At 42.5% G+C, this 23,653-nt stretch overlaps 2 protein-coding genes across 2 annotated transcripts in view; one reads left to right on the top strand and one right to left on the bottom strand.

Annotated features, from left to right (window-relative positions):
• Window positions 1-1,791: 1,791 nt before the first annotated feature.
• Window positions 1,792-19,561, top strand: acvr1ba (activin A receptor type 1Ba). The gene is made up of 9 exons (XM_088408900.1): window positions 1,792-1,980; window positions 14,420-14,656; window positions 15,241-15,498; window positions 16,251-16,481; window positions 16,871-17,038; window positions 17,133-17,289; window positions 17,380-17,504; window positions 17,600-17,730; window positions 18,088-19,561. The coding sequence occupies exons 1-9, from the start codon at window positions 1,917-1,919 to the stop codon at window positions 18,211-18,213; spliced, it is 1,497 nt and encodes a 498-aa protein (XP_088265026.1). The 5' UTR covers window positions 1,792-1,916; the 3' UTR covers window positions 18,214-19,561.
• A 1,537-nt stretch (window positions 19,562-21,098) lies between these two features.
• The window catches only part of kmt2d (lysine (K)-specific methyltransferase 2D), a 38,689-nt gene continuing 36,134 nt past the window's right edge, over window positions 21,099-23,653 (bottom strand). Inside the window, exon 55 of the mRNA XM_088408901.1 lies at window positions 21,099-23,631. Coding sequence (XP_088265027.1) covers window positions 23,539-23,631 — 93 coding nt within the window. The 3' untranslated portion in view covers window positions 21,099-23,538. The remainder of the gene's footprint in view (window positions 23,632-23,653) is intronic.

Here is a 23,653-nt window from a genome sequence, read left to right as displayed (position 1 = left end):
TATTGGCCACTGTGTTTTTTCAAACTACTCCAGTTTGCCATTGTTTTAAAAACATATTTAGTTTATACGACCCACTAAAAGCATAATAGAAGAGATTGTATATTTCAAGCGACAATAAATGTTATTGAACAATTAGAGACCCAAATGGTTTGTTTTTCTTGAACTCAAACATGCTCCTGGGGCTCAGTCTGGAGTAAACGATCAACCACTGAATAATGTATAAAAGAAATGTGCTTCAAAGAAAATACTGTTTGTGGTTTTACATCGGTTGGATGCGTTTTGCTAGTGACTCTTTTTTTATTGTATTGCCTGTATTTATGACATAAAGCACACATTCGCCTCACAGTTCAGGGACCCGAGTTCAAATCCACCTCGCACTGACTTTCCTGTGTGGGATTTGCATGTTCTCCCCGACCCAGCGTGAGTTCTCTCCGGGCATGCCGGCTTTCTCCAACCATCCAAAAACATGCATAGCAAGTGCATTATACACTCTAAATTGTCCTTATGTGTGATTGGGCATGTTAATGGTTGTTTGTCTCTGTGTGCCCTCCAGTTCAGGTTCTCCCCCGCCTACTGCCCATAGACAGCTGAGATAGGCAACAGCAGGCCTGCAACCCTAGTGAGGATAAGTGGCTACAGAAAATGGTTGGATGGTTGATTGTTGTTCTTGAAGGGAAAAAGTAAAATTTCCAAATACAATATACTATACATTATTAGTGTACTATATATCGGATTCCAATGTGATTTGTACTGTATTTGTGTTGAAGCAAACTGCCAAACATGCCAATCATAAAAGAGCTACACTAAGGAACCATTGGGAGTTTGTAATTTTTGTGAATTTGTAATGTCCTCTGTGATTCTTTCATTTGTGGAGGCCGATGAGACTCTGTCGTGATTAAGGGCTATACAGTATAAATACATTTGACTGTTTTGGATTAGCATAAATCATATGAAAATGCAAACACCACAAGGCCAGGGCTGGTATTTCCACCACGAACCTGAGAACTGTGAATCAGACATGCAAACCGTTTGGTCAGGGAGTCCATTAATTTGAAATGTTCCCAACCAGTCTGTATAGTGCTTATCCTCTTTGGTATCAGAGGTGCGCTGGAGTCAGCCTCAGCCGGCATTGAGGGAGAGTCTACAACACCTTAGATAAGTACCCACCTCTTTTCTGGGCAGCAACAGAAAAGTACTATTCGCACACAGTTTACATAAATAGTCTCTTTTTGCAAGTTGGGGCAACATGCAGCAACACAGGAAGGATAAGATCTGAAAACCCGACCTCATAACTGGGACATGATGATTAGTTACCAGCGGTCCGCCTGGCTGCTGTTTTTTAAATATGTATTTGGTATAAGCCGTGCTTTATGAAAGATTGGTCCTTAAATTCCTGTAACACACAAGTAATGTGTTCATTGGGAAATGATCGCACCTTTATCCGAGTCGGCACAAGCATTATTTTTCTGGGTTCCTTCCCGGCCATTGCCCTCCCCCTCGCCATCCTAAAAGGGAAAATGAGTTCAGCAGCTTTTATGCAATCCCAAACACACGCCAACGTAGTCAGTAGTTACAATCGCATGCGGAAACGCTATTCTTGTCGGAGGTGGTACAAAAACAATCGAACATTACATGAATAAATGATGCTACTTCTTATCCACCACGTTACGAGAGCAGCGGTCGTAAAATTGTTGCTGTTGACCTCGGAGGAGGACACAAGGACCTCCCCTTTAAAGTGGCACTGCCCCTTTAAACACGTCACGCGCCTGGCTCGCAGTGCAAGCGTGTGTACGTTGATGCGTGTGCCCGTGAGTGTGTATGTGTGTGGTGAGTGCGGTTGGACTGTGGTTGTGTAGTGTCGCCGCCAGTCTGCTTTTCTCGTGTTTAGCGTGCGAAGTGATGGGAATGTGCAAAAAATGGCAGTGAAACACACTGGCCGAGCGTTGCTGGTCCTGCTCGGGCTGCTGGCTGTCGGGAACGGTAAGTTTGAGCCTAGTCTATCTCATTTTCGGCTTTTGTCTCGCTCTCTCGCGCGCGCGTGTTTTCGTTCGCTTCTCGCCATGGCGCGGACGCCGTGCACTGGAGGGGATTTGGCTAACCACGTCGAGCTATGCTGACCTAAAAATAAATGTAATAAAAATAAATAAGAGCGAGGCAGCTGTTCACATCGACTGCAAATGTTTTCCAGTCTACTTAATTGGAACAAGCGGCTAAATCATGACAACTTGGTGCTGCTTGTTTAGGTCTGCTAGCTAACGAAATAACCGTGTATTTATTTATGCGCGAGTGCATGGACGTGACGTAGGAGGTTTGTAACTGTGTTTATCTCACATTTGGGCCTCATTTATGAAACGATACCGATATCTTATCGGTGTTTGTGTGTTGCTAACCACTCGGATCCCTCATTAAACGTGTTCAATGCGCTTTCGGGGGTACAGAATGGAGGCCTAACCCACTTAAGTGATTGAAATGTGGTGTTTGGAAGTAAACACTGGCAGCTTTTGCCAAATGGTGTCCATTTGTAAGGGAGTGAAAGGGGTGTTCGCCCGCTGTGTGAATACTGGCATAGGCTGACCACCGTCGTGTATTCACAAACCCCAGACGGGAGTCACAGTTCAAGTCTGGCTTTATTGTGATGGTAATTTGGCAAGCCGGGTCTTTAGGGGCGCTTCTCCGCTCTGGTCTGGCCTTCTGCTCCTGCTACATGCAGATGAGAGCGCCAGCTCACCACGACCACAACAAGTAGAGATGCGGTAGTGAGCATTAGGAACATGAGCTTATAGTCTGTTAAAAGTACTTGTAGCAAACTCCTTTTCTCTTGTGAAATTGTAAAATGTACTTTAATACAAACAGTGTTGTGGAATGTATCAGTGGGGTGCAAAACTTCGTTACTATACTCAGGTACAAGGTGGTGGATGTTAACTGGGCATTAGAAAGGGTTTTGAAGCTTGAAGTCTTTTTTTTTTTCTTTTTTTCACAGGCAACGCTGATAGGAATTTTACATGCAATCTTTCTTATAGCCGACAGCATTGAAAATGTATTTTAAATAAGGCTAAACATGGTTGGGTAATATATTGCTTCATTCACTAGGTCAGCAAGCCGTAGCTTGGTTTCTGTCAGCTTCTCCGTCGTAGTGGATGTGGCAAAGTGGAGAGCTTGTTGGTGATTCATTTATTTGCAGCTTTTCTTTTTTCTCATTATTTATTTTGGGCTTCTTTCATTTTGTCTAAAATTCTAAATCAACTAGGTAGGGGGGCATTTGAAATGTGCATTTAATTTTTGGTGCCTGCCCGTTGCACATTTTAAATATAAAATATAATCTATTTACAATACTTGCATGCATACATGTATGTGGAGCCACACCAGTATTACCATAACAAGCAACTCTACCAAAATAAGAATATAATACACGAATTTTTGCTATATAAGAAGTACCATTAGTGTTGTACTACCAAACAATTGCAAAAGATGTGGACAGTCATGAAACTGAAAATTGTATTGATCAGTAGTGGTTCAATTATGGCAATGACACAGCTGTGAGCTGATGCAAGCAGTCATACGATTTAATGTGACCAAGAGTGCAACCAGCGTTTCTGTCAGCTAAGAAGGGATACAGTATGTAACCACCAGCCAGTATTAAGGAGGAAAACTTGGACGGTGACTTCAATGACTAGTCATTCAAAACAGGAACTCCAAATCTGGGCGGCAGTGTTTGTTGATCCCTTGTTGATTTCAAAGCAATATTCCACTACAGTATGCATGGTGGAGTTGGAAGCTGGGGAGCTCTCCCTCTGAGATTCATTCTCTCAGCCAAGTTTCTGCGAAACAGAGAACTGCAGAACACATAAACACTTTGTTGGATGGTCCAAGAGGCTCCAAATATTGCTTTTGGGACCCATAGCTTTTTAGTATTGCGAGTCCGAGGGCCCAAAAATGTCCATAGGTAAAACGAGGACTGATTATAGAAAATCCAGTCAGGAAACCTCTTCAAATTTAGAGTAATATAGTGTAACATAAATATAAATCCATAAATATATCACCCACACCTTTGTCGTCAGATACTCTGATACTGATGGTGTGACATTCTCAGTCACTTAAAAATATAGAATCAGTAAACTTGTATGGGCCAAAATTCCCAGAGTTCTCTAAGTGGATTTCTCCAAATTACTGTGGCATGAAAGTGTCACTTGCCCTAAAAACATGACACAATGGTGCAAACGGGATGTGATTCATGAGGACAGCAGTTTAGGCAATAGAACTGCTAATGTGCTTTTAGTAATCAAATATTTCTTCCTGATTTTTTGTGTTGTGGAGGATCTTAGATCCTCTAAAAAAAAGATGGTGGACTCATGGGACAATGATATAGTAGCATTAGCCAGTGGTACAAATGCTCAGTCTCACATTAACTCATAAAAAAATGACTGCATCACCTGTTTTTGAAAGTGACCTGAGATTTGGAAATGGCTGATCGAATCAATAAAGTTCATCAAAGTGCTCCCGCCCAAGGGTGTAGTTCACCATGCCTGTTTAGTTGGTGCACGTTATGCTGGAATGATGTCACAGCTGTCGTATTTATTTGACATAGGCACTCCAACATTGACAGCGGCGTGTGAGGGTGGGTGTGGATGTGTGTGTGTGTGTGTGTGTGTCTGTGTGTGTGTGTTATGGGTGATTGGTTTGTCCAGCTGGCAGGGGCTTTCGTGAAAGGGGGCTCACAAGTTGGTATGGTTTGAGCACCCATTGAGGGATTGCGCAATACAAGGCCAAAAACTAGACCAACCTGAAAGTCGTTCAGTTCAAGAGGATTCCATAGCTGTGGTGTGGTGAGTCGTGTGTTTTTTTTTTTGTTTTTGTTTTTTTTTTTTGTGCGCTGACTTCTTTGGAAGGTCACGTGTTGTTGACTTCATTCATATTAGGAGCGAGTCGTGCTAGTTGCATGCTCAAGTGACAGAGTCCACCTTGCGTGCACTCGACACACTTGCAATGTGATCTCAGCACTGTCAGCCACACAGTCGTGAGATGGGTGTGTCTCTCCCATATCAGTCCATAGTGCTTTATCGTAGTTGTATTTCCACTTTCAAAGTGTTTCCTATGGTCCCTTGTAATGACTTTCTGCCATGAGTGGTCTAAAGAATAGTATTTATTGTGCTTTTAAACTTCAGAAACTAGACAAAGTAGACATTTCTTTTTAAATATATCTATAAATTTGTCTTTTTACATTATATATATATATATATATATATATATATATATATATATATATATATATATATATATATACAGTCGGCCCCCGGCTTACGAGCACCCTGATTTACGAACAATTCGCCTTACGAGCGTGGATCGGGGAGATTTTTGTCCTCCGCTTACGAACAAACCTCTCGCCTTACGAGCAATTCGACATGCCGGCCATTAAGTATGTAGAAATGTTCTCGTTTAATTGCGTCAGTTAAATCAACAGTAGCGACATCATCAATCATCAATAGAAACTTGTGGCAGTAACGTGAACGCTATTGGTCTTACAACGTCACACTGACTGTCTCACTCACGGTGTCTAAATATATTACCATTTAAGTGTAGTGTTTGTACAGCTAAAGGGGAAAACAGCTGACATGAAATTAAATGTGCCGATTGCAGGACAAAGAATTGTCATTGGTTTAAATGTGTGTGTTTTTTTAAATTAATTGTCAATACATTCCAACCGTTTAAAAAAAAAGTGCGAATAATTATCAGTCAGTCACGGAGATGCGAATATGCTATTGGTCGATTAAGGTCACCCGGTCTCACTCACGGAGATGCTATTGGCCGGCGTCACACGTCAATCACAGAAATGCCGATATGCTATTGGCCGAACGCCTTTATCTAGCTTGATGGAACAGGATGGAAGGAAGAAGAGAAAATTAGTGAAAAACGGAATGTTGTGAAGACTTTGCAAACTTTATCTGTTAGACATAGCTTCTAAAATTACTAACAGCGGTAAAGAAAGAAATAAGAGGATGATGTTTTAGTATCTGCGTGATTTGCACCTTGACTGAAAGAGTTACTGTAACACTGTAAGACCAATTGCATATTCATCGCCGTGTTAATTTTGAGCGTTAGACTCTGCCTCCCTCTGCTTACACGCAGCTCAAGTCTCGTCGTATCACAGGTAAAAGCTATTAATCCCTTGTATTTATTATACAATGAAATTATACAGCAAATTATGTCACTCAATTTTAATATAAGTATACAGTGTGTCGTTTTTACCTAAGGCTTCGGCGCGCGTTGCACGCATTCACGAATTAACATGGGTTTGGATTGCCCGCTATACGAGCAAATCGAGATACGAGCGTAGCCGCTGAACGGATTAAGTTCGTAACCCGGGGGCCCACTGTATATATATATATATATATATATATATATATATATATATATATATATATAAATATAAATATATATATAAATATATATATATATATATATATATATATATATATATATATATATATAAATATGTGTGTGTGTGTACTTTTTTGTAGTGTTACTATTTTATTGGACAACATCGATCTAAGGAATTCTATCCACATGAATGGGTGATATAGTATGGCCTCAAATTCATATCACAGTGTAAATTGAATCCCTTAACAGTACATACCATTATATAAATTTAGTACTGTATCAATAAGTAATGTTATACAGCCACTTAGCTAAGCTAAAAAAGTGTTTAGCTGTGGGAAGACGGGTCAAGCAGATCACTACGCCATCACTCCCGCGAAGGCCAATTTTCACTTAGCCTACAAAGGCTAATGCCTTGATGCCCGCGTATTTATGGATAAATCAGTTGCAGGGTCAAGCCCTGGTGGGTGGAGTGTTGAAAGTTTTGGGAGTTCTCAGTTATGTGGGTGCAAGGCCCTGTATGTTGCTCTTTGTAACTTCAAATTTGTCATTAGTCTTAGTCCTCCACGCTTTGTGTGCTGATTTTCCAAATATGATGCACAAGACACATCAGAGTTGGATCACCTGCCCATTTGATAACTACAATGAGGATATTTAACGAAACATATTTAACAAAACATGGAAGCTTAAGGGCTTGATGATGATTATCTGTGTTGTCTTAATCCTATTTTCATTTTAGTCAATATTTACCAATAGTTTCCATTGCAAGGCAGCTCCATAGATTTAGGTCAAGTCTGAGGTGGTCTAGTGTCAATAATGACCTCCGTTGGGCCCGGAGGCTCTTGGCCCTAATTGGTGCTGCAGACGGCGTGCACTGTGATTGACCCGGTGCCGCTATTACTGATACTGCGCCACAAGGGGATACGAACACCGCAGGGCCCACAATTTCACTCAGCCTCTGCTCCATGCCATTAATTCAAATGCATAACATTGACCAGATAGATACAGTAGCAATGGAAATTCATGTCTGGGGGAGGGCTTCATTTGGTACCTTCAATTCTCTATTGTAGAGCAGTTCAATCTGTTTTTTTTAGCTGCTCTTGGAACACAGACATAACGGACATATCTTTCTTGACAACATAGCCATATATTTGTACAGACTGATGTGGAATATCTGCCTGTGTCTGTACAAAACCACATTCAAATGTATACCAGTGCATCAGTTTTTCCATTGTGGGCACCTTTATGAAGGGCAGAGATGCGTTTCAGCGTTGTAGATTTAAATGTTGAACTTGAGTGTTGAACACCATGACCAACATTCAATTTCTCTAAGCTGCTTTCCTTTTGTGCATTGGAAGAAATTATTTTCGAGATTTTGATCTTGATTTAAGGCTACTCCTTAGTCTGCTGATTGTGGTAAAGGGTAACTGGACTTTCACCTTTTTATACTGTTTTTTTTTTTTTAATTAGGCACTCAAAGCGTTTTACACTGACAAAATGATTGTGGCATCGAACTCTCAGACTCTTGACTGTGAGGTGACCACTTCCAATGAGCAATGCCGTCCCGTCATGACACAGTGAAAAACACTATTCATTTATGGCAGTCCTGACTACTTAGCAGCATTGAATAAATCCTCAAGCACCCACCCATCCACTCTTAACTGCTTAGCCACACAAGGATCACAGTAAGGCTGGAGCCTTTCCCAGCTGTCTTCGGGCAGTAGGCAGTGTACACACTGAATTGGTTGCCAGTCAATCGCAGGAGACGCACATAGACAAGCATTCACTCTCACAAACATACCTATAGGCAATTGTGTGCAGGCATGGGGAGAACATGCAAACTCCGCACAGGAACGTTGGAGATGAAAGTGAACCCATGGGCTTTGCACTGTAAAGTGGATGTGCCAGTCTATTACCGTGCCGGTCAACTTTGGACTTTTTTTTTTTTTTTACATACTTACTGACAAGATATTGACCCCATATTGAGTCCAAAGAGCACGTTACCTTTGGGAGTAATTTCCATGGAAACTAATGCACGTTCCCAGTCTTTCTGCCCATGCTTTCATGCACTCCTGATAGTGTTCTTCCGGGATCAACCCAGCTCTGCTATCATGGCTGTTTTGATGTTGTTCACACCTTCAAAACGGCTCCCTTTAATGACCTCCTTGAGTTTTGCGAAGGGGGGGTGGGGGGGGGGGGGGTTGGGGGGGCAGGGGCAGAGTGGCTCCGTAAAAAATGAGGTTGCTCCAGCATGGCGATGTTCACTTGCCCCTTCTTGCACCCTGAGCAAAGCAAGCATCATGAAAACTTTTTTGCAGTAATGGTCTACACTGAAGGAAATCCCCATATCTGCGCTTTTCAGAAAAAAAATTGTACTGTGTATTTTTAATCTGTCAATCATATCAACCAACAAAAAAGGTGGCATGGGGCAGACAGCCTAATGTTAAAAAGTGACTTTATAAAACATTATTATTGCTGATATGTATATCTTTTACATGTTAAATGTCAGACATGGAGCTATTATGAATGATACTTTATTATTTTATTATACTGTATATTTTGCCGTTCTATACCGACATTTTGACCCCTTGCCATGATTGAGTATAACAAACAACTAGCTTTAAGCTATAATCACAATAATGACGTCGGAGCAGTTGTGCGGCAGAGGTTGCTGCAGTCCCGGGACTTGACTGTAGAATCTGGTCAGTAATTTGACTCCGAGACACAGACAAAGGTAATGACTTTCCCCTTTCCCGGAGCATTGATTCAGACGCACTTGTGCATGGTGGTGTGTGTATGTTTTGTGTGTTACACTGTCTGGTGGCGGCTGTTTGTCTTGATCAACTCTGTCTGGTATCTGTAGATATCGAATTTCAGCCATTATATTTGAGTAATGGCGCCGGGCTCTTCACACACATGCTCAGAGTTTACGTGCATTTGCGAGTCGGTTTTGACGCAACTGCTGACGCAAGGAGCTCTGTGCAACCCTTGAATGCAGTCACATCAATGTACTGACAATGGAGTCAACAGGGTGCATTGTGTGTCGTTGAGATGAAGGGAACTATTCTGTGGTTTGCTGTCTCGTCCAAGTTGGGGCAAAACTAGTTTGTGCAAAAGTGTTTTATTAATCCTTTCCTCACTACAGCTGTCATTTCCTGCCTCAGCATGCACGGAATGATAGGCACTTGACAAACACACGGCCTAATGTGTTCTCCCTGTTTTAACTTCACTGTTCCTCTTGTTCTTGTTACTTGCCCCCACCTTCCAGTAAGTCAAAGTCTAGACTGCGTTTTAATGGCGCTCACAGCGGGTCCCTTGGGCGGAACCAGATCGCAGCTGGGGGCCCTGTAAGTCCAACTCATTACCAGCCCCTTTCCCCTCCCCCGTTCAGTCTGGCTCTAAAATATTGGGGTTGTTGCTGTTGACCATGGAGGTCCGCTCCATGGCACCCATCCCCCCCCTCTCATGTTGGTCTCTTTGTTCATGCAGGACCGCTCCAATCCCTCCTCATGTCGTCTTAATCTCCACACAAAGCACTACTGTAAAGACCAACAATAATGTGCATACAAGAGCGGAGTTCTCCAAAAACGCCTGTCACGCATATCAGGCCTTGACTTGGTTCTGTGATGTTATTCCTTCAAGTCAAGCGACCTTAAATATATTGTGTGGATGTTGTGTTCGTGCTTAGTGATTTTCTGTTAGTTTGTCCCCTTCTACACCAATGCTTGTCATTTCGTCGATCCTTAGAGACATCGGTGAAAATAACGTTAAATGGCTATTTGCAAAGAATTTTAACTTCATACCTTTATGCGCCCTGTCAATTTACAAGAGTTGTACACAAATAACAATGCCGTCATTACATTTTACACATACATCGACCACAGCCTCTTACAGCTTAATTATGTATCATGGAATTTGTCTATCGGGTCATTCTGTCAACCAGTCATTCAAACTGCATCAAATCTTAAAGGGCAGTGCTCATTTTACCCCTGAAAACTGTTTGGTCCCTTGGACTCGCAATACTAAAAAACTATGGGTCCCAACAGAAATATTTGGAGCCCCAAATATTGGGCAACAAAAAAGACAAAGTAAGTCTAAGGTTCAAACCACGTTAGGGCGTGAACAAAAAACATTAATAGGTATTAACAAATGTCTCAGTAAAATTTAACAAAAGAGAATGAACTTACATGTAGCAACACTCACCATATTCTTCATATCGTAACCACTGATATAACAATTCGTTTTGCTTTAAAAAAAAAATAGTCAGTTTTTTACTTTGAGTATTTGTTTAGTTTCATTGTTACCTGATTGTGTATTATTTGACTTGTCACTGATACTAAAAATTAGTAAAACAAACATTTTTGCTGAGTTTACTTTGTTTTGGTCCTAAAGAGAGCACTTTTTTGCAAGATATTTTGAATGGGTGGGAAGGAGAACAGATCCTAGGATGTTTGTGAGGTCAAACAAGTACACTGTGCAATGTTTTGTGAAGTCAATTTGAACGGTTTAAAAATTTGGCCCTCAACTTGATGGTTGGGGATTTTTTTTTCCTTCCTGAACATAGACCATTTGAGAACCACTTCACCATCCATAGGCTATATCTGTTAACTAACACAAACGTACTCAAGATTATAATTGATGCAGAGCCAACAGACCATAAGCAGCATTATGTTTCATGCTGAAAGACAATGCGTCCGAGGGACGCACATTGATTTGAAAGTATGCGTACCCCACCAAAAATTATGCGTCAGGAAAAGTAAACTTTTTGGAGCGTTTAACCTTGTTTTAATATTGATATCTCAAAGTAAACACACCCGAAGTGTTGTATTCCTTCATTGCATGCATTTCTATGCGTTGCTTGCTTATTCTGCACTCTCGTACCTGCCTAGCCCATGAAAAAATGCATGCCGACCTTATCCACGTCTTTTGGTTTCGTTTTGGTTCTGGGGCTGAGGAGGACAGATTTCGCAGCAAGTTAGCCAAGTAAAGAGCAACGTTTCATTTATTACCTCTAACGTTTGATGTGGTCAAAATATGTGTTTGGGAGCACACAGCCAGGCAATTAGCATCAGTAGTAAATAATTCACCCGCGGGAGGAACTATTGTTATGAAGACTGGGTTCCCACAGGGACTGATTTAATTGGAAGAATGTATGTTAGTGAGAGCGGTGAGTTGAATTTCAATGTCAGTAAAATGCCCAGTATTCACGCAGTTCAAATAGTCTCCATCAGCTGCCAGCCTCATGAGGATGAGCGCGCAAAATGATGGTTGTATGGATATTGCGTGGACCGCCGCCATTGAGCTGTAAGGGGCACGGTCTCTGCCAACGAGGCGTTTTGCTTCCTGATGAGATATATCTTCAGCATAAAACTCCTTTTTAATCAAAAGTAAAACGCCAATGTCATTTATATGCGCGCATTACCTTGTCGAAAGGATAAAATGTCATGTTGTATGCCCTTTAATCTTACCAGCAATGCTCAGGTGAACAATGCAAGGAAGGTGTGCAAGGGACTGACCTGGATGTTACTACTTTATACGACAGTCACAGTTTGTTTGAAAGAAACAAAAACAATTGTATTGCAACCAAGATCAAACATAAACGTAATAAAAACAAGTTCTGCTACCAGTCACACAAACACGTTTGACAAGGATTCATGCCCTATAATTTCATTAAATGAGCCTTGTGGGAAACTAAAAGGAAAGGTGTATTTTGTGTGTGTGTGTGTGTGTGCGCGCGCGCGTGTGTGTGTGTGTGTTGCGGGGGGGGGGGGGGGGGGGGGGTGTAAACTGATATATTGACAGTTGACCTGTGAAAATCTTTGTGTAATTGATGCCCGTTGAAATGCATCGGGCCAAAACTAATTTTATTTTATTCAATATAAATGTGTCAATTGACTGGATGATTAATCATTAATCTGTATTGGTCATATAATAAATTGTCCTTGGATGTGACTGGGTTCGTGAATGGTTGTTTGTCTCTATCTTACTGGCAAGCAGTTCGGTTGTCCCCCGCCTGCTTGAAGACAGCTGGGATAGGCGCCAGCAGGCCTGCGACTCTAGTGAGGATAAACGGCTATGGAAAACGTCTGCATGTGCCACTACAAATCGTAAAAGCGCACCTTTGTTGGATTTTGAGTGGCCACTGTTATGTTCGGATAGAAAACTATCTGTAGCTGTAGAAAATTATGCCCCCTCCCCAACTTTGTTTATATGACTCAATTTGCTTTCCTTTTTGTACGCTGAAGTCGATTTGCCAAGATTCAAGCCTCTTCCGTTCACCTTTTGTTCAGCGGACATATTTCTGAAGTCCTGCTGCAAGTTCTCTTTTCAAGGAAACAAACCTAGATTAGTCACATGCATACGTGAAACGATTAACAAGAAAAAAACTCTGAGGCCTGCCTCAGTTGCATTGAAACTGCTTTTGTGATGCTGTGGTCACGTCTACAAGCTCTCATTTTGAATACTTATGGTAAAATTGGTGCAACCACACTTTGGCTTTTCTTGCAACATGTACACCAAATGTGGGTCAAAAACCGTAGTGAAAAATCTGCTCAGCCGCATTTGTAGCAAGGAAGTTGTAAGAGTGTTTAAAGAGACCCTCCGGATAAGACAGAAGATTAGTGGAAGCTTGCCATGCTTAAGTCTTTTCTCTCTCTGTGCCAGACATTGTTAAGGCTTGAACTGACTGTCACGCTTCTCTGGAAAAGCATAAAGATAAGAATTCCTCTCGCTTTGGCCTATTATTGCATTGTGGTCCACTCTCTTCATTTGAATCGGAGGATTAGGTGGTGCTCTTTGACATGGTACTCCTAGACTATATCGAGTTGTTGCAAGGGTTTGATTCAGTTACCCTTGGGGACTTGTCCCCACACCCACCTCAGGTTCTGATATGCTCCGCGTTGGTCTTGGTAGAAGCCTGCTAAAAGAAAACATGTGCGCTTGGAGTTGGACTCCAAACCCCATTTGGCTGTAAAACTAACCAGATTCTTGAGCTTCGGTTACCTAACCGTTTTTGGTAAACATGCGCTTTGCCCTCGGTTTTATTTTCCAGTACCACTTTTGTCTTACAGAAAGAAAATGTGACTGACTAGTCGCTAAGATGACCTTACCTCTTGGATTTATTTAAAAAAAAAAAAAAGTCATCACTCGTCAACTGACTCAAATGCCTAGCTATAAACTGGGGTTAAGTTCATAGTAAAACCCATGATGAGATTGGGTCGTACGTTTTTATAATAATTAATTAATTAATTAATTAATTTATGTATTTAGTTTTGCATCTTGAAGCTCAAAAATAGAAATACAGGTTGCCGTGTGTGTCAGTGAGGTCTAAAGACAGGCAAGAAATGGAGCCTGACGCCACATTGGGGATTTGGCAAGAGCCCTCTCCCCTTGTTGGGTTTCAGTTGATCTCTGCTGCGGGCAGGTCTTTCTCCACCCAGCCTCTTTGAGTCCATCTGCAGGGAAGACTCTGATTTCATGGCCGCCTGGGTGCTGCTACTTAAATTGTGCCCTGCGTTTGACATATCAAAGATATCTCCAGCTTCATTGGAGCTGTTTACATCATCTTGTAATAGTAGGCTTACTTTTCCCCCTGCTGGACATAGAGGGAATGTGACCCACCTAGCAAAACTCTCTGCATACATACTATTGTAAAGCTGAAAAATGATTTGCGCACACAGGTTTCCAGACTGCTCCTAAATGGTCAGATTTCGCCGCTAAAATATGACATGGTGTTTAAAAAAAAAAATAAAAAATCATCTCCTCATGCAAAATGTATTTTCAGCCATCAATTTTAGATTTTTTTTTTTGCTGTTGCACTCCTGCATCTCCCTTTGGATCAAATGACTTTGAGTACTAAAACAAATAAATAAAAGCCTAATTAAAAAAAAATAAATAAATAAACTGTCAGCGGTGCTGTTTCTTCATTCAATTCAACTGCAGTCTCTTATTAATACCAACAAACAAGAAAAATGCAAACATTTGTGAGTTTTCACGTGAGCGGCAAATGCTTCTCTCCTTTGCTTAACCGTCTTTTTTTTTTTTCTAGCCCTCCGTTGTAACTGCACAACCTGCGAAAAGACGGGCTACGAGTGTGAGACGGATGGCGCCTGCATGGCCTCAACGTACACCATCCAGGGGAAGGAGCAACATGTGCGCATATGCATCAACAGGGACAACCTGGTACCGCCAGGGCAACCCTTCTACTGTCTGAGCGCTGAGGGTCTACTCAACACTCATTGCTGCTATGTGGACTACTGCAACAGTATTGACCTGAAAGTCCCAGGTAAGGCCTAAAGTCTTCCCTTGTCTTTCACAGTTAATGGGGATTGGAAAAACCCCTGCAATAAGTGAATTCTGCAAAATAGGGTAAAATGTTTGAAACGTGTTTAATAAAACCTTGCATCGGAGTCTGAGGACTAGCCCCCTTCCCCCACAGTGCAAGTCTTCCTAAAAGGGCCAGGCTGAGCCTCTGTTATCATTCCCTCATGCGTCCAATCACACGCCACCCTCATGTGCGTCTCAGCACAGCTCTCTCTGTCGCAGGCACAAGTGCTTCGCCTGTAAATCGTGAAGAGGTGTTGCCAAAACGCTGTAGAATGTGGGGTAGTAGTTTATTTTTTTCAGCAAAAACGACTTCATTTGCGGCTGAACAAGATTGAATATTAACAGGCTGTTAAACCGCTTCGGAGTCCTCATTAGGACGGAGCGTGGGAGTGTTATTGCAGTACATCGGGTAGGCGTTGCTGTAAAGTGACGGTCTTTGGGGGGGGGGGGGGGGATTGCAAAAAGTGAAGCACAAAATGGCGAGCGAACGCTGTATTCCCACTGAGAGACTGACACGAGAACATTTACCTTTTGCGTTCCCAGTTCCTACGAAGGAGGACGATGCAGGCTCGGCCGGCACCTGGGGTCCTGTGGAGCTGGTGGCGGTCATCGCGGGGCCCGTCTTTCTGCTCTGCGTGCTGCTCATGGTGGGCGTCTTCCTGTTCCAGTATCGTCAGCGGGCCTACAGTCATAGGCAGAGGCTGGAGGTGGAGGACCCATCTTGTGATCATCTCTACTTGGCTAAGGACAAGACACTGCAGGACCTCATCTATGACATGTCTACCTCCGGATCAGGCTCTGGTAATCGCATGCGCGCGGGCCAGACTTTTCACTATGTTTGAGGGACGCGTGGCCCTGGAACAGCTTGATGGTATTTTAATTATTGAAATCGGGAAGGATTATTTGAGAGACAAATCTCGGTTCCATAATTTGTGCTTGATACAAATTATGGAACCGAGATTTACACACACATACTAGACAAAAACAAAAAACAAAACAGGTGTACTTTTACCCCAATATGATGTGCATTTATTGCACTTTTATTTAATGCCGTATGATGGTCAAAGTGCTTTTGAATTAGATGTCTAATTTTACAAATCTCTATGTGATAATGTGGTGGTTCTGACAGTTCCTCCACGGTACTAAGTATAAATTCAGATACCTCGGGGCGGCAATGTTTGGGAAGAACGTGCCTTCTTTGCGGCCATTTTGGCGAGCTAGACGATCCCATACATTTCCGTTTGTTTATTTCTGCATCTTTGTCATGCTTTTCTCCTCCAAAGGTGTGCTGATCATTTAAATTGTAGGTCACGGCGACTCTTTTGAGCCACGGATCTCACATATGCAGGACTGCAATTATTTTATCTGCGGTCCAAGGTATAATCGTGAAATTACCTTGCGGTTTGGAATGTGTGCAAACATGTCTTCGTTGGCAGTTGTGACTCCATATTGCGCTCCGGAGCAACTTGAAAACATTTGACTTGACGTTTTAGGAGTTGCCTGATTTCAACAGCTAAAGGCAGTCTTCATCTGTTGTCTGCTGCCCCCTACAGGCCTGCCCCTGTTTGTGCAGCGGACCGTGGCCAGGACCATCGTGCTGCAGGAAATCATTGGAAAAGGCCGCTTCGGCGAGGTCTGGAGAGGAAAGTGGCGAGGAGGGGACGTGGCGGTGAAAATCTTCTCTTCCAGGGAAGAGCGCTCCTGGTTTAGAGAAGCAGAGATTTATCAGACTATCATGTTACGCCATGAAAACATCCTGGGATTCATTGCAGCAGATAATAAAGGTGAGGCAAGGAGAGAGAAAAAAACAGGACGGATGCTTACAGATCTTAAAACCTTAACCAGAGAGACACAAACTAAAAAATGAGAGGTGCGAGGAGACATGAAAAAAAACATGGCCAAGTCTCTTTATTTAGCTCCATCTATGAACGCCGAAGGATAAATGTTTTTTTTTTTTTTTGACTGCAAATAAGATGAGTGTGATCCCCAAAGAATATTGATAGCCGAATGGCAAAATGTGCAATAAGACAAGCGTTTCCCGTTCTTTACGCTCTATATATTGCGAAAAGAATCTGGCGAATGCATGCAATATTAATAACTATCCCTCCCCGTTTACCAATAATGGGATTTGGCGAAAAGCAAATCGGCCGAACGTTTGCGTGCTCTCCTTCAGACAACGGCACGTGGACTCAGCTGTGGCTCGTATCAGACTACCACGAGCACGGCTCCCTTTTCGACTACCTGAACCGCTACTCCGTCACCATCGAGGGCATGATCAAGCTGGCGCTGTCGGCCGCCAGCGGTTTGGCGCATCTGCACATGGAGATCCTTGGCACCCAGGGTGAGCGAAATCCCTCCTGTCGCGTGCGTCGCCATCGCCGAGGCCGGCCAATTCCCGCGGCGAAGATGACCGCGCGTGTGGCGCCGCTCCACAGGTAAGCCCGGCATCGCGCACCGCGACCTCAAGTCCAAGAACATCCTGGTGAAGAAAAACGGCATGTGCGCCATCGCCGACCTCGGCCTGGCCGTCCGCCACGAGTCCATCACGGACACGATTGATATCGCCCCGAACCAGCGCGTGGGCACCAAAAGGTAAGCCGCGCCGCGGATCGCGGCGATGGACTTCCATTTGTCGCAGTGTGTCGATGGCGCGGCATTGAAAAAAATGTCCCCCTACCGTAGGTACATGGCTCCGGAAGTGTTGGACGAAAGCATCAACATGAAGCACTTTGACTCGTTCAAGTGTGCCGACATCTATGCTCTGGGCCTGGTGTACTGGGAGATTGCGCGCCGCTGCAATGCGGGAGGTGAGACGCGCCTCCGCCCGCCCCCTCTCAACGCACAGCCTCCCGGATTGACCGGCCGCAAAAACCTGAATGCTCCCTTCCCGCGTGTCTGGCAGGCATCCACGAGGAGTACCAGCTGCCCTACTATGACCTGGTGCCCTCTGACCCCTCCATAGAGGAGATGAGGAAGGTTGTGTGTGACCAGAAGCTGCGACCCAACGTGCCCAACTGGTGGCAGAGCTACGAGGTAACCGGTTGATTTTGTCACTGTTAGAGGTGGCCGAGTGCCTCGTTAAGTCAACGCGAGAGATACCGTATCGATATATCCGTTCATCCCGTGCAACTTAACCCATTCAATGCCAGAGACCTATTTTCACGTTTTGTAAGACTCCGGACATTCAATCCCAGGTACTTAGGTATCAATTGAATACCTGAGTATCTGGAAATGAATATCCTTAATGTACTTAAAGGGACAATGTGTAAGATTGAGAGCATTTTTCATTCAAAAACCAGTCAAGGAAAAATGCTGCGGCATACATCGGGCCTGGCGCTGAAGCGTTAGAAAGCTTGTCAAGTGTCCCGTCCTCCTGTGTTTGTGGTGCAGTCACTTCGCGTAATGGGCAAGATCATGCGGGAGTGCTGGTACGCCAATGGCGCCGCACGCCTCACGGCACTGCGCATTAAGAAGACCCTGTCGCAACTCAGCGTAGAGGAAGACATCAAGATGTGAAAGAAGCCCTTCCAGTTTTGAAGCCAAGGCCTACCTCACCTTTTTAGCCAAAACTACTGAGACCCACCGACCTTGTCCCATGTCCTCCCGCTGTCGTCAGGGCCCGCGGCGCTACCACTGTTAATATCATCTCACTTTAGTTGTCATCGTTCAAATGGCAGGAACTATTGTACAGTTGTCACGAGTTTGTTTTGTTTTTTTGTTTTGAACTCACTCATTGTCCAAAATCATGTACGGCTGTGAATGTTTCAGAAAGGTGGCGGTCATCTTTGTAGTTCTTTGTGAAAAAGACTACATACGCATCCTCTCGCCGTGTCCGTCCCTCACTCAAGATGAACAAAATTACATATGTGACCGTGCGTAGCTTCCTCTGTGCAACCTGCAGGCAATCGCTGAACCGGCAGGGAAAAAATGTTTTTTAATTTATTTGTGACTTTTGACTTGACGCGGACGAACACTGTGAGACCACTGGAGCGTTGCTCGTCGGCGCTCTCCTCTGTCGTCCAAACGGCGGGATGACATCGGCGCCTCGGGCCAAGAGGCGTCTCAAATGTCTTTGTTTTTAATATGTATTCCTATATATTGGATGGTTTTTTTTTTGGTTATGTATTTGATTTGTGATTTTCAACACTACTGATGATGGGTACCCCCCCCCCCCCCCCCCCCCCTAAAATGAAATAACACTCCCCCATCCCCAAGTTGCTGATGTGAACAGTGATGGTACTTTGTTTTTCTTTTTCAAATACAATGGATCAGCTGGATTTCCATTTTGATTTCTGGTACCCTCTCCCCTTCCTCATTTGTTGATACTACTGATCCGTTCGCTGCAGCGGATTTCTTTCTTCCCCTTTTTCTTTCTTTTTGTGGCTGGGATTGCTAAGAGAGACGTTTTCAGGGCTCCATTACACAGATGCGAATCCAAAGCCCTTCTCTCACTGACACTGGAATATTTTTTAGAGCGACCTGGAATTCTAGACCTTCTCTGAATGCAAATAAGAAGCATGATGTCATAGATAGTTCCTGGAATGGCTGCCAAAGTGAAGCTGCATGTTTTTCATTCATTTTGTTTGTCTTGGCCAAGCCTTGGCAATAATCAGGAATCTGCGTGTCTCATCTTTTGTTTTTGTCCGTGTTTGTCTATCGTGCATGCAGCCGTGGAGTTACAGGAGACACCCATTTTTCATACTGTACTACAGCTCTTTCCATGTTTTGCTTTGTTGCCATGGAAACTCAACTATTAGACATCCTGTCCATGTGTGATATTTCAAGAGAGAAAATCCATGTCGTGCAAATGTTTTCAGCATTGCTGTATATAGATAATATACAATAAATTCTTTTTTTTTCTTAAGTGACTGGCTTCATAAATCCTAAATGATCTGTGGCAAGACATTTTTATCTGCAAAGAACGTTGGCCATATATTCAATAATGAGGACCATTGAACCATTGAAATGGAAGACTGATTTGGGGGTCAGCAAGTATATCACAATAGTTTTAATACCACAAGTGACAATTATCTAGTAGGCTACGTGATTTGAAACATTACTAACAAAAAAAAAAAAAAAAAAAACCTTCACAAACGTTGATTTTAACTACAACAAAGCATTGCGATAATTCTATTGACAGCCGCGAAGCCTTATAAACCAACATGTTTTATTTAATATTTTTTTGGTTATAGATAGAATACATTTTATCGAGTGTGGGGTATAATGGTAAAGGGACATAAGATTGAGACCGTTTTTCGTTCATTTTTTTTTAAACTTGCAAATACATGTCTTTTAAAGATAATCGTAAATCTTGTTCTCGTTAAAATATATTACATGTGGGGTGCACTCCTAAATTGGAATTAATTGAGTCCAATAAATACGGAATCCTAGACTGCACACGATAAATACCGGTAAAAAGAAAAATCTAATGAAATTCAAATAATTTTTGAAGCATTTAAAAATAATTTCAATTGTTCGAAAAAATACGGCGCTGGAGGCAAATTATAATCAAAATTAAATTAATAATCGTTACCATTATCAGTGTCGTAATCCATGAGTATCAGAGACGAAAGAGGAGTTTACGGTACGCACACAGCCAGTTTACAACAAACAAAAAAATGAATCCGTGGTAACTCAACAACAGCAGTCTTCTTTTTCCAAGACCCTGTACAAAAAACAGTTCAATATTACAGCGATTCTTTGCATTTCATAGAAACTAAAGCGTCGAGTGGGAATGATAAAATGACTAGCACACACTATGTTGTTTATCCGTGTGCAGTTACCGTATCGATAACCCAACAATGCATTGGTTAAAATTCAAATAAACCACGTTTATGTGTTTCGATCAACTACGGACCGCGTAACAAGCATTGCAATGCAGTTTACGCGATTGGCTAATATCGAGACATGGAGGACTTATCAGGAACGACTGGAATCTCGGGAAGTAAAAAAAGGAAACGGAAATACATCACTGCATTTCGTATTAAAAGATTTCATTTTAAAAAGAGACATGTAAACTTTAGAAACTCAAACGCCTGAAAATTCTCAACACAGAATAATTCTAATCTTTATGACTGCACGCGAGAACAAGGATGGACTCAGACGTTCGCTTTGCGTCTGCTAGCTTCCTTTAATGAAAACAAATTGGTATGGCCTCGGTTAACGCGAACGCTGCCAAACGCTGAACGACAAACATAAACAGGAAATGGAAATGCAGCGCAGCGGTCCAGATTGCGAGCACCATTTTGAAAATAAAATATACGGGTAAGTAAACACAAACAGAAGCGTCTGAAGAATTCTTAACAGAATAAATCTTATACATATATACGCCATGCTGCGTTCAGTGTTAAAGATTGCTAACCCATGTACTAAACTATCACCGTAATAAAAACATAACCATATTTAAAACGCCTTTTTATTTCTGTTTACAAGAAACAAAAGCAGACAAATATGACAGGGCATGGGGGAAGAAGAGGGCAGTCATATATAAAGAAACCTCTGGCTTCCTGAAAAAATATGTACAATTCAAAAGAATATTCATACAAAACATGCCACCTACAAAAAACAAAAAAATAAATCAATGAATTCATCAATTGTCCCTAAAAGTGTATCTGCTGTACAGATGCGACATCTTTTTTTTAATATTTTTTTCAGAGGTGAGATTAAAAAAAAAAAAAAAACAACTTCAATTTAAGCAAACCTTTATTAAATTATAAGACATGAAGAAAACTTAAATTAAGATTTGAAAAAAGCTGAAAATGTCTCAGGCTAAAATCCAGTGAGCGGCTTTAGGTCTCATTATGGTCTTCCCTTGAAAAAGAAACATAGCAAAAACACAAGTAGAATCACTGCTTGGGATACTTGATCAATATCTATCACTTGAGCAAACTTCTCCATTATATGTATATAGATAACTCGATATATAGATTTATGAGAGAGTGCAATTCAATACCAGGTTAAGTCTGGGGTCGATTTGGGGATTATTCCACACATGAGGCCAAGTAACCATTTCACAACACATTCACTTCTAGAGGGAAGATACAAAAAGAAGCATGACATTAAGAAACACTTCCATTCACGGGTATGTTCGTCCAATTGGAGGCAAAGAAGGGGCATGATTTGGTAAGCATAAATACAAAACAAAATGACATAAATACAAATGCTATGCACTGCTGCGTGATGTGCATTCAACACGCAGATCCTTTTTGTCATCGACTCGGCTTCTCTCCCCACATTATTTTGTAGATTAACAAACTTGCCTCTGAGAGCTCATAGCAAAAACACTAATAGAAAAACAGGTTAATGCAAAAAACACTCTGGTTCATGTACATAAAGATATTAGTTTGCCATTTTACATATATTTATACGTATATACAGCTTTGTTAAAATGATATCCAGTGGTTGATTTCTTTTACTTCTTCCATTTTATTTCTCTACATTTTATTGATTACAAGGGGGCATGCTGGGTACAGAGGCCCCGAATGCATATACCGTTATATACATTTGTACAAGTTTGCATTTTTTTTTTTTTTTTTTGTCTTCCAAATCCTGTGAGGTGTTACGTTTTTATTTTATTTTATTTTTTTCCCCCCGGGAAAAGAATATAGCTGTGCGGGAAGTTCTAGTAAAGCTCCCTTTAAAGACTTGTCTTTCCCTTCAACCCTCAGGTAGACAAGGAAACAAATGCCCTTTAATCCAATTGAGTCTTTCCCTGCCATCGGTTGAGCCTGGGGGACAGTACCGGCGCTAGAAAAGCACACACTCACTCGCACGCACTCGCACGCACTCCACAAGTGAAAACACCGCAGGCCGCACGCAGGCATAAGGAAGACTTACTACAGTAAAACGTTTTGTCCGCTAAACCCGACAGAGGACGAGAGCGTGACTGAAAACAGACATTTTAGTAGTCGTGCGTCCAGGGCGAGGAAAAGACCGGGATGGATGAGGGGATGTGATGCGGGGTTTCTGATTGCCTTTTTCTCCTGACGCTTATCAAAAACGCTCAAATAAAAGTCCCTCCCTCTGTATAAATAAGTCATGATTCATAATCATCATCAGGTTGGCTCCGTATTGTAAATGATCATCGCCGGCATCGGGGAACCCGCCGCTTAAGATTCCCTGCTTGTCCGAGAACAGCGCTCCCCTCCCCCCCGCGCCCGTTTGAATCCACAGCAGCCGTTTTTTTTTTCTTTCTTTTTTTCTCTGATTTATATACAAAGCAGTCATTTTACCGCTTAAATTAATGAGGTAGACCGGGTCCAACAAACCTTTCGGGGTGGCGCACTGTTCAAGAAGAGCACGGGGCGCCTTCGAAGTCACTAAAAGTTCTTTTCAACCAAGATTGTCTCGCTAGTCAACGTCTTCATTGATTTTTTTCATTTATGTCATAGGTGGGGGGTGTGAAGAAGTGAGACAGGAAGTACTGTAGGTCCGACTTAAAACGAGAAAAATGCATTTGGAGTTCCTTTGCGGTATTTTCAAATGGCTTCTTTTACGTTGATGCAAGGTAACGCGATTGTTTCCGTGAATTCATAAAAAAAAAAAAGTGTGTGTGTGGGAGGGGGGAAAAAATCTAATGGCCCAGCCCGTTCTTTTAATGTTTACCATCAAGAAGGAGGTGAAAGTGGCGGTGATGTGTCGATTAATGCTGATCAAACCTTTGGCTACACGCTCAACCACTATCACTCAAGAGTCGTCCCAAGATGGAAGCCAGCCTTCCTCCACCTGGGTGAGAGCAGCTTATGCACTGGCTAGGTCAAGTTTAAAAAAAAAAAAAGAGGAAAAAAAAAAGGCTTTGGCGCAGAAAGGAGGCGAGGCTCCACCTTCTTTCCTCCCTTCGTCTCAGTTCATCCACTTTCGGCAGTTCCAGGCTCCGCAGTGGCACGGAATCTTGTGCTGGTCGTCCTCAAAATCAAACTGGTAGTCATAGGTCAGCTGCAATGCAAAAACGCCGACG

Source organism: Hippichthys cyanospilos, chromosome 2, assembly GCF_059441005.1.
Source record: "Hippichthys cyanospilos isolate Australia breed blue-spotted pipefish chromosome 2, RoL_Hcya_1.0, whole genome shotgun sequence".
Lineage (NCBI taxonomy): Eukaryota > Metazoa > Chordata > Actinopteri > Syngnathiformes > Syngnathidae > Hippichthys > Hippichthys cyanospilos.
The sequence above is the reverse complement of the archived record's forward strand: the minus strand, read 5'-3'. Positions and strand labels throughout refer to the sequence as shown.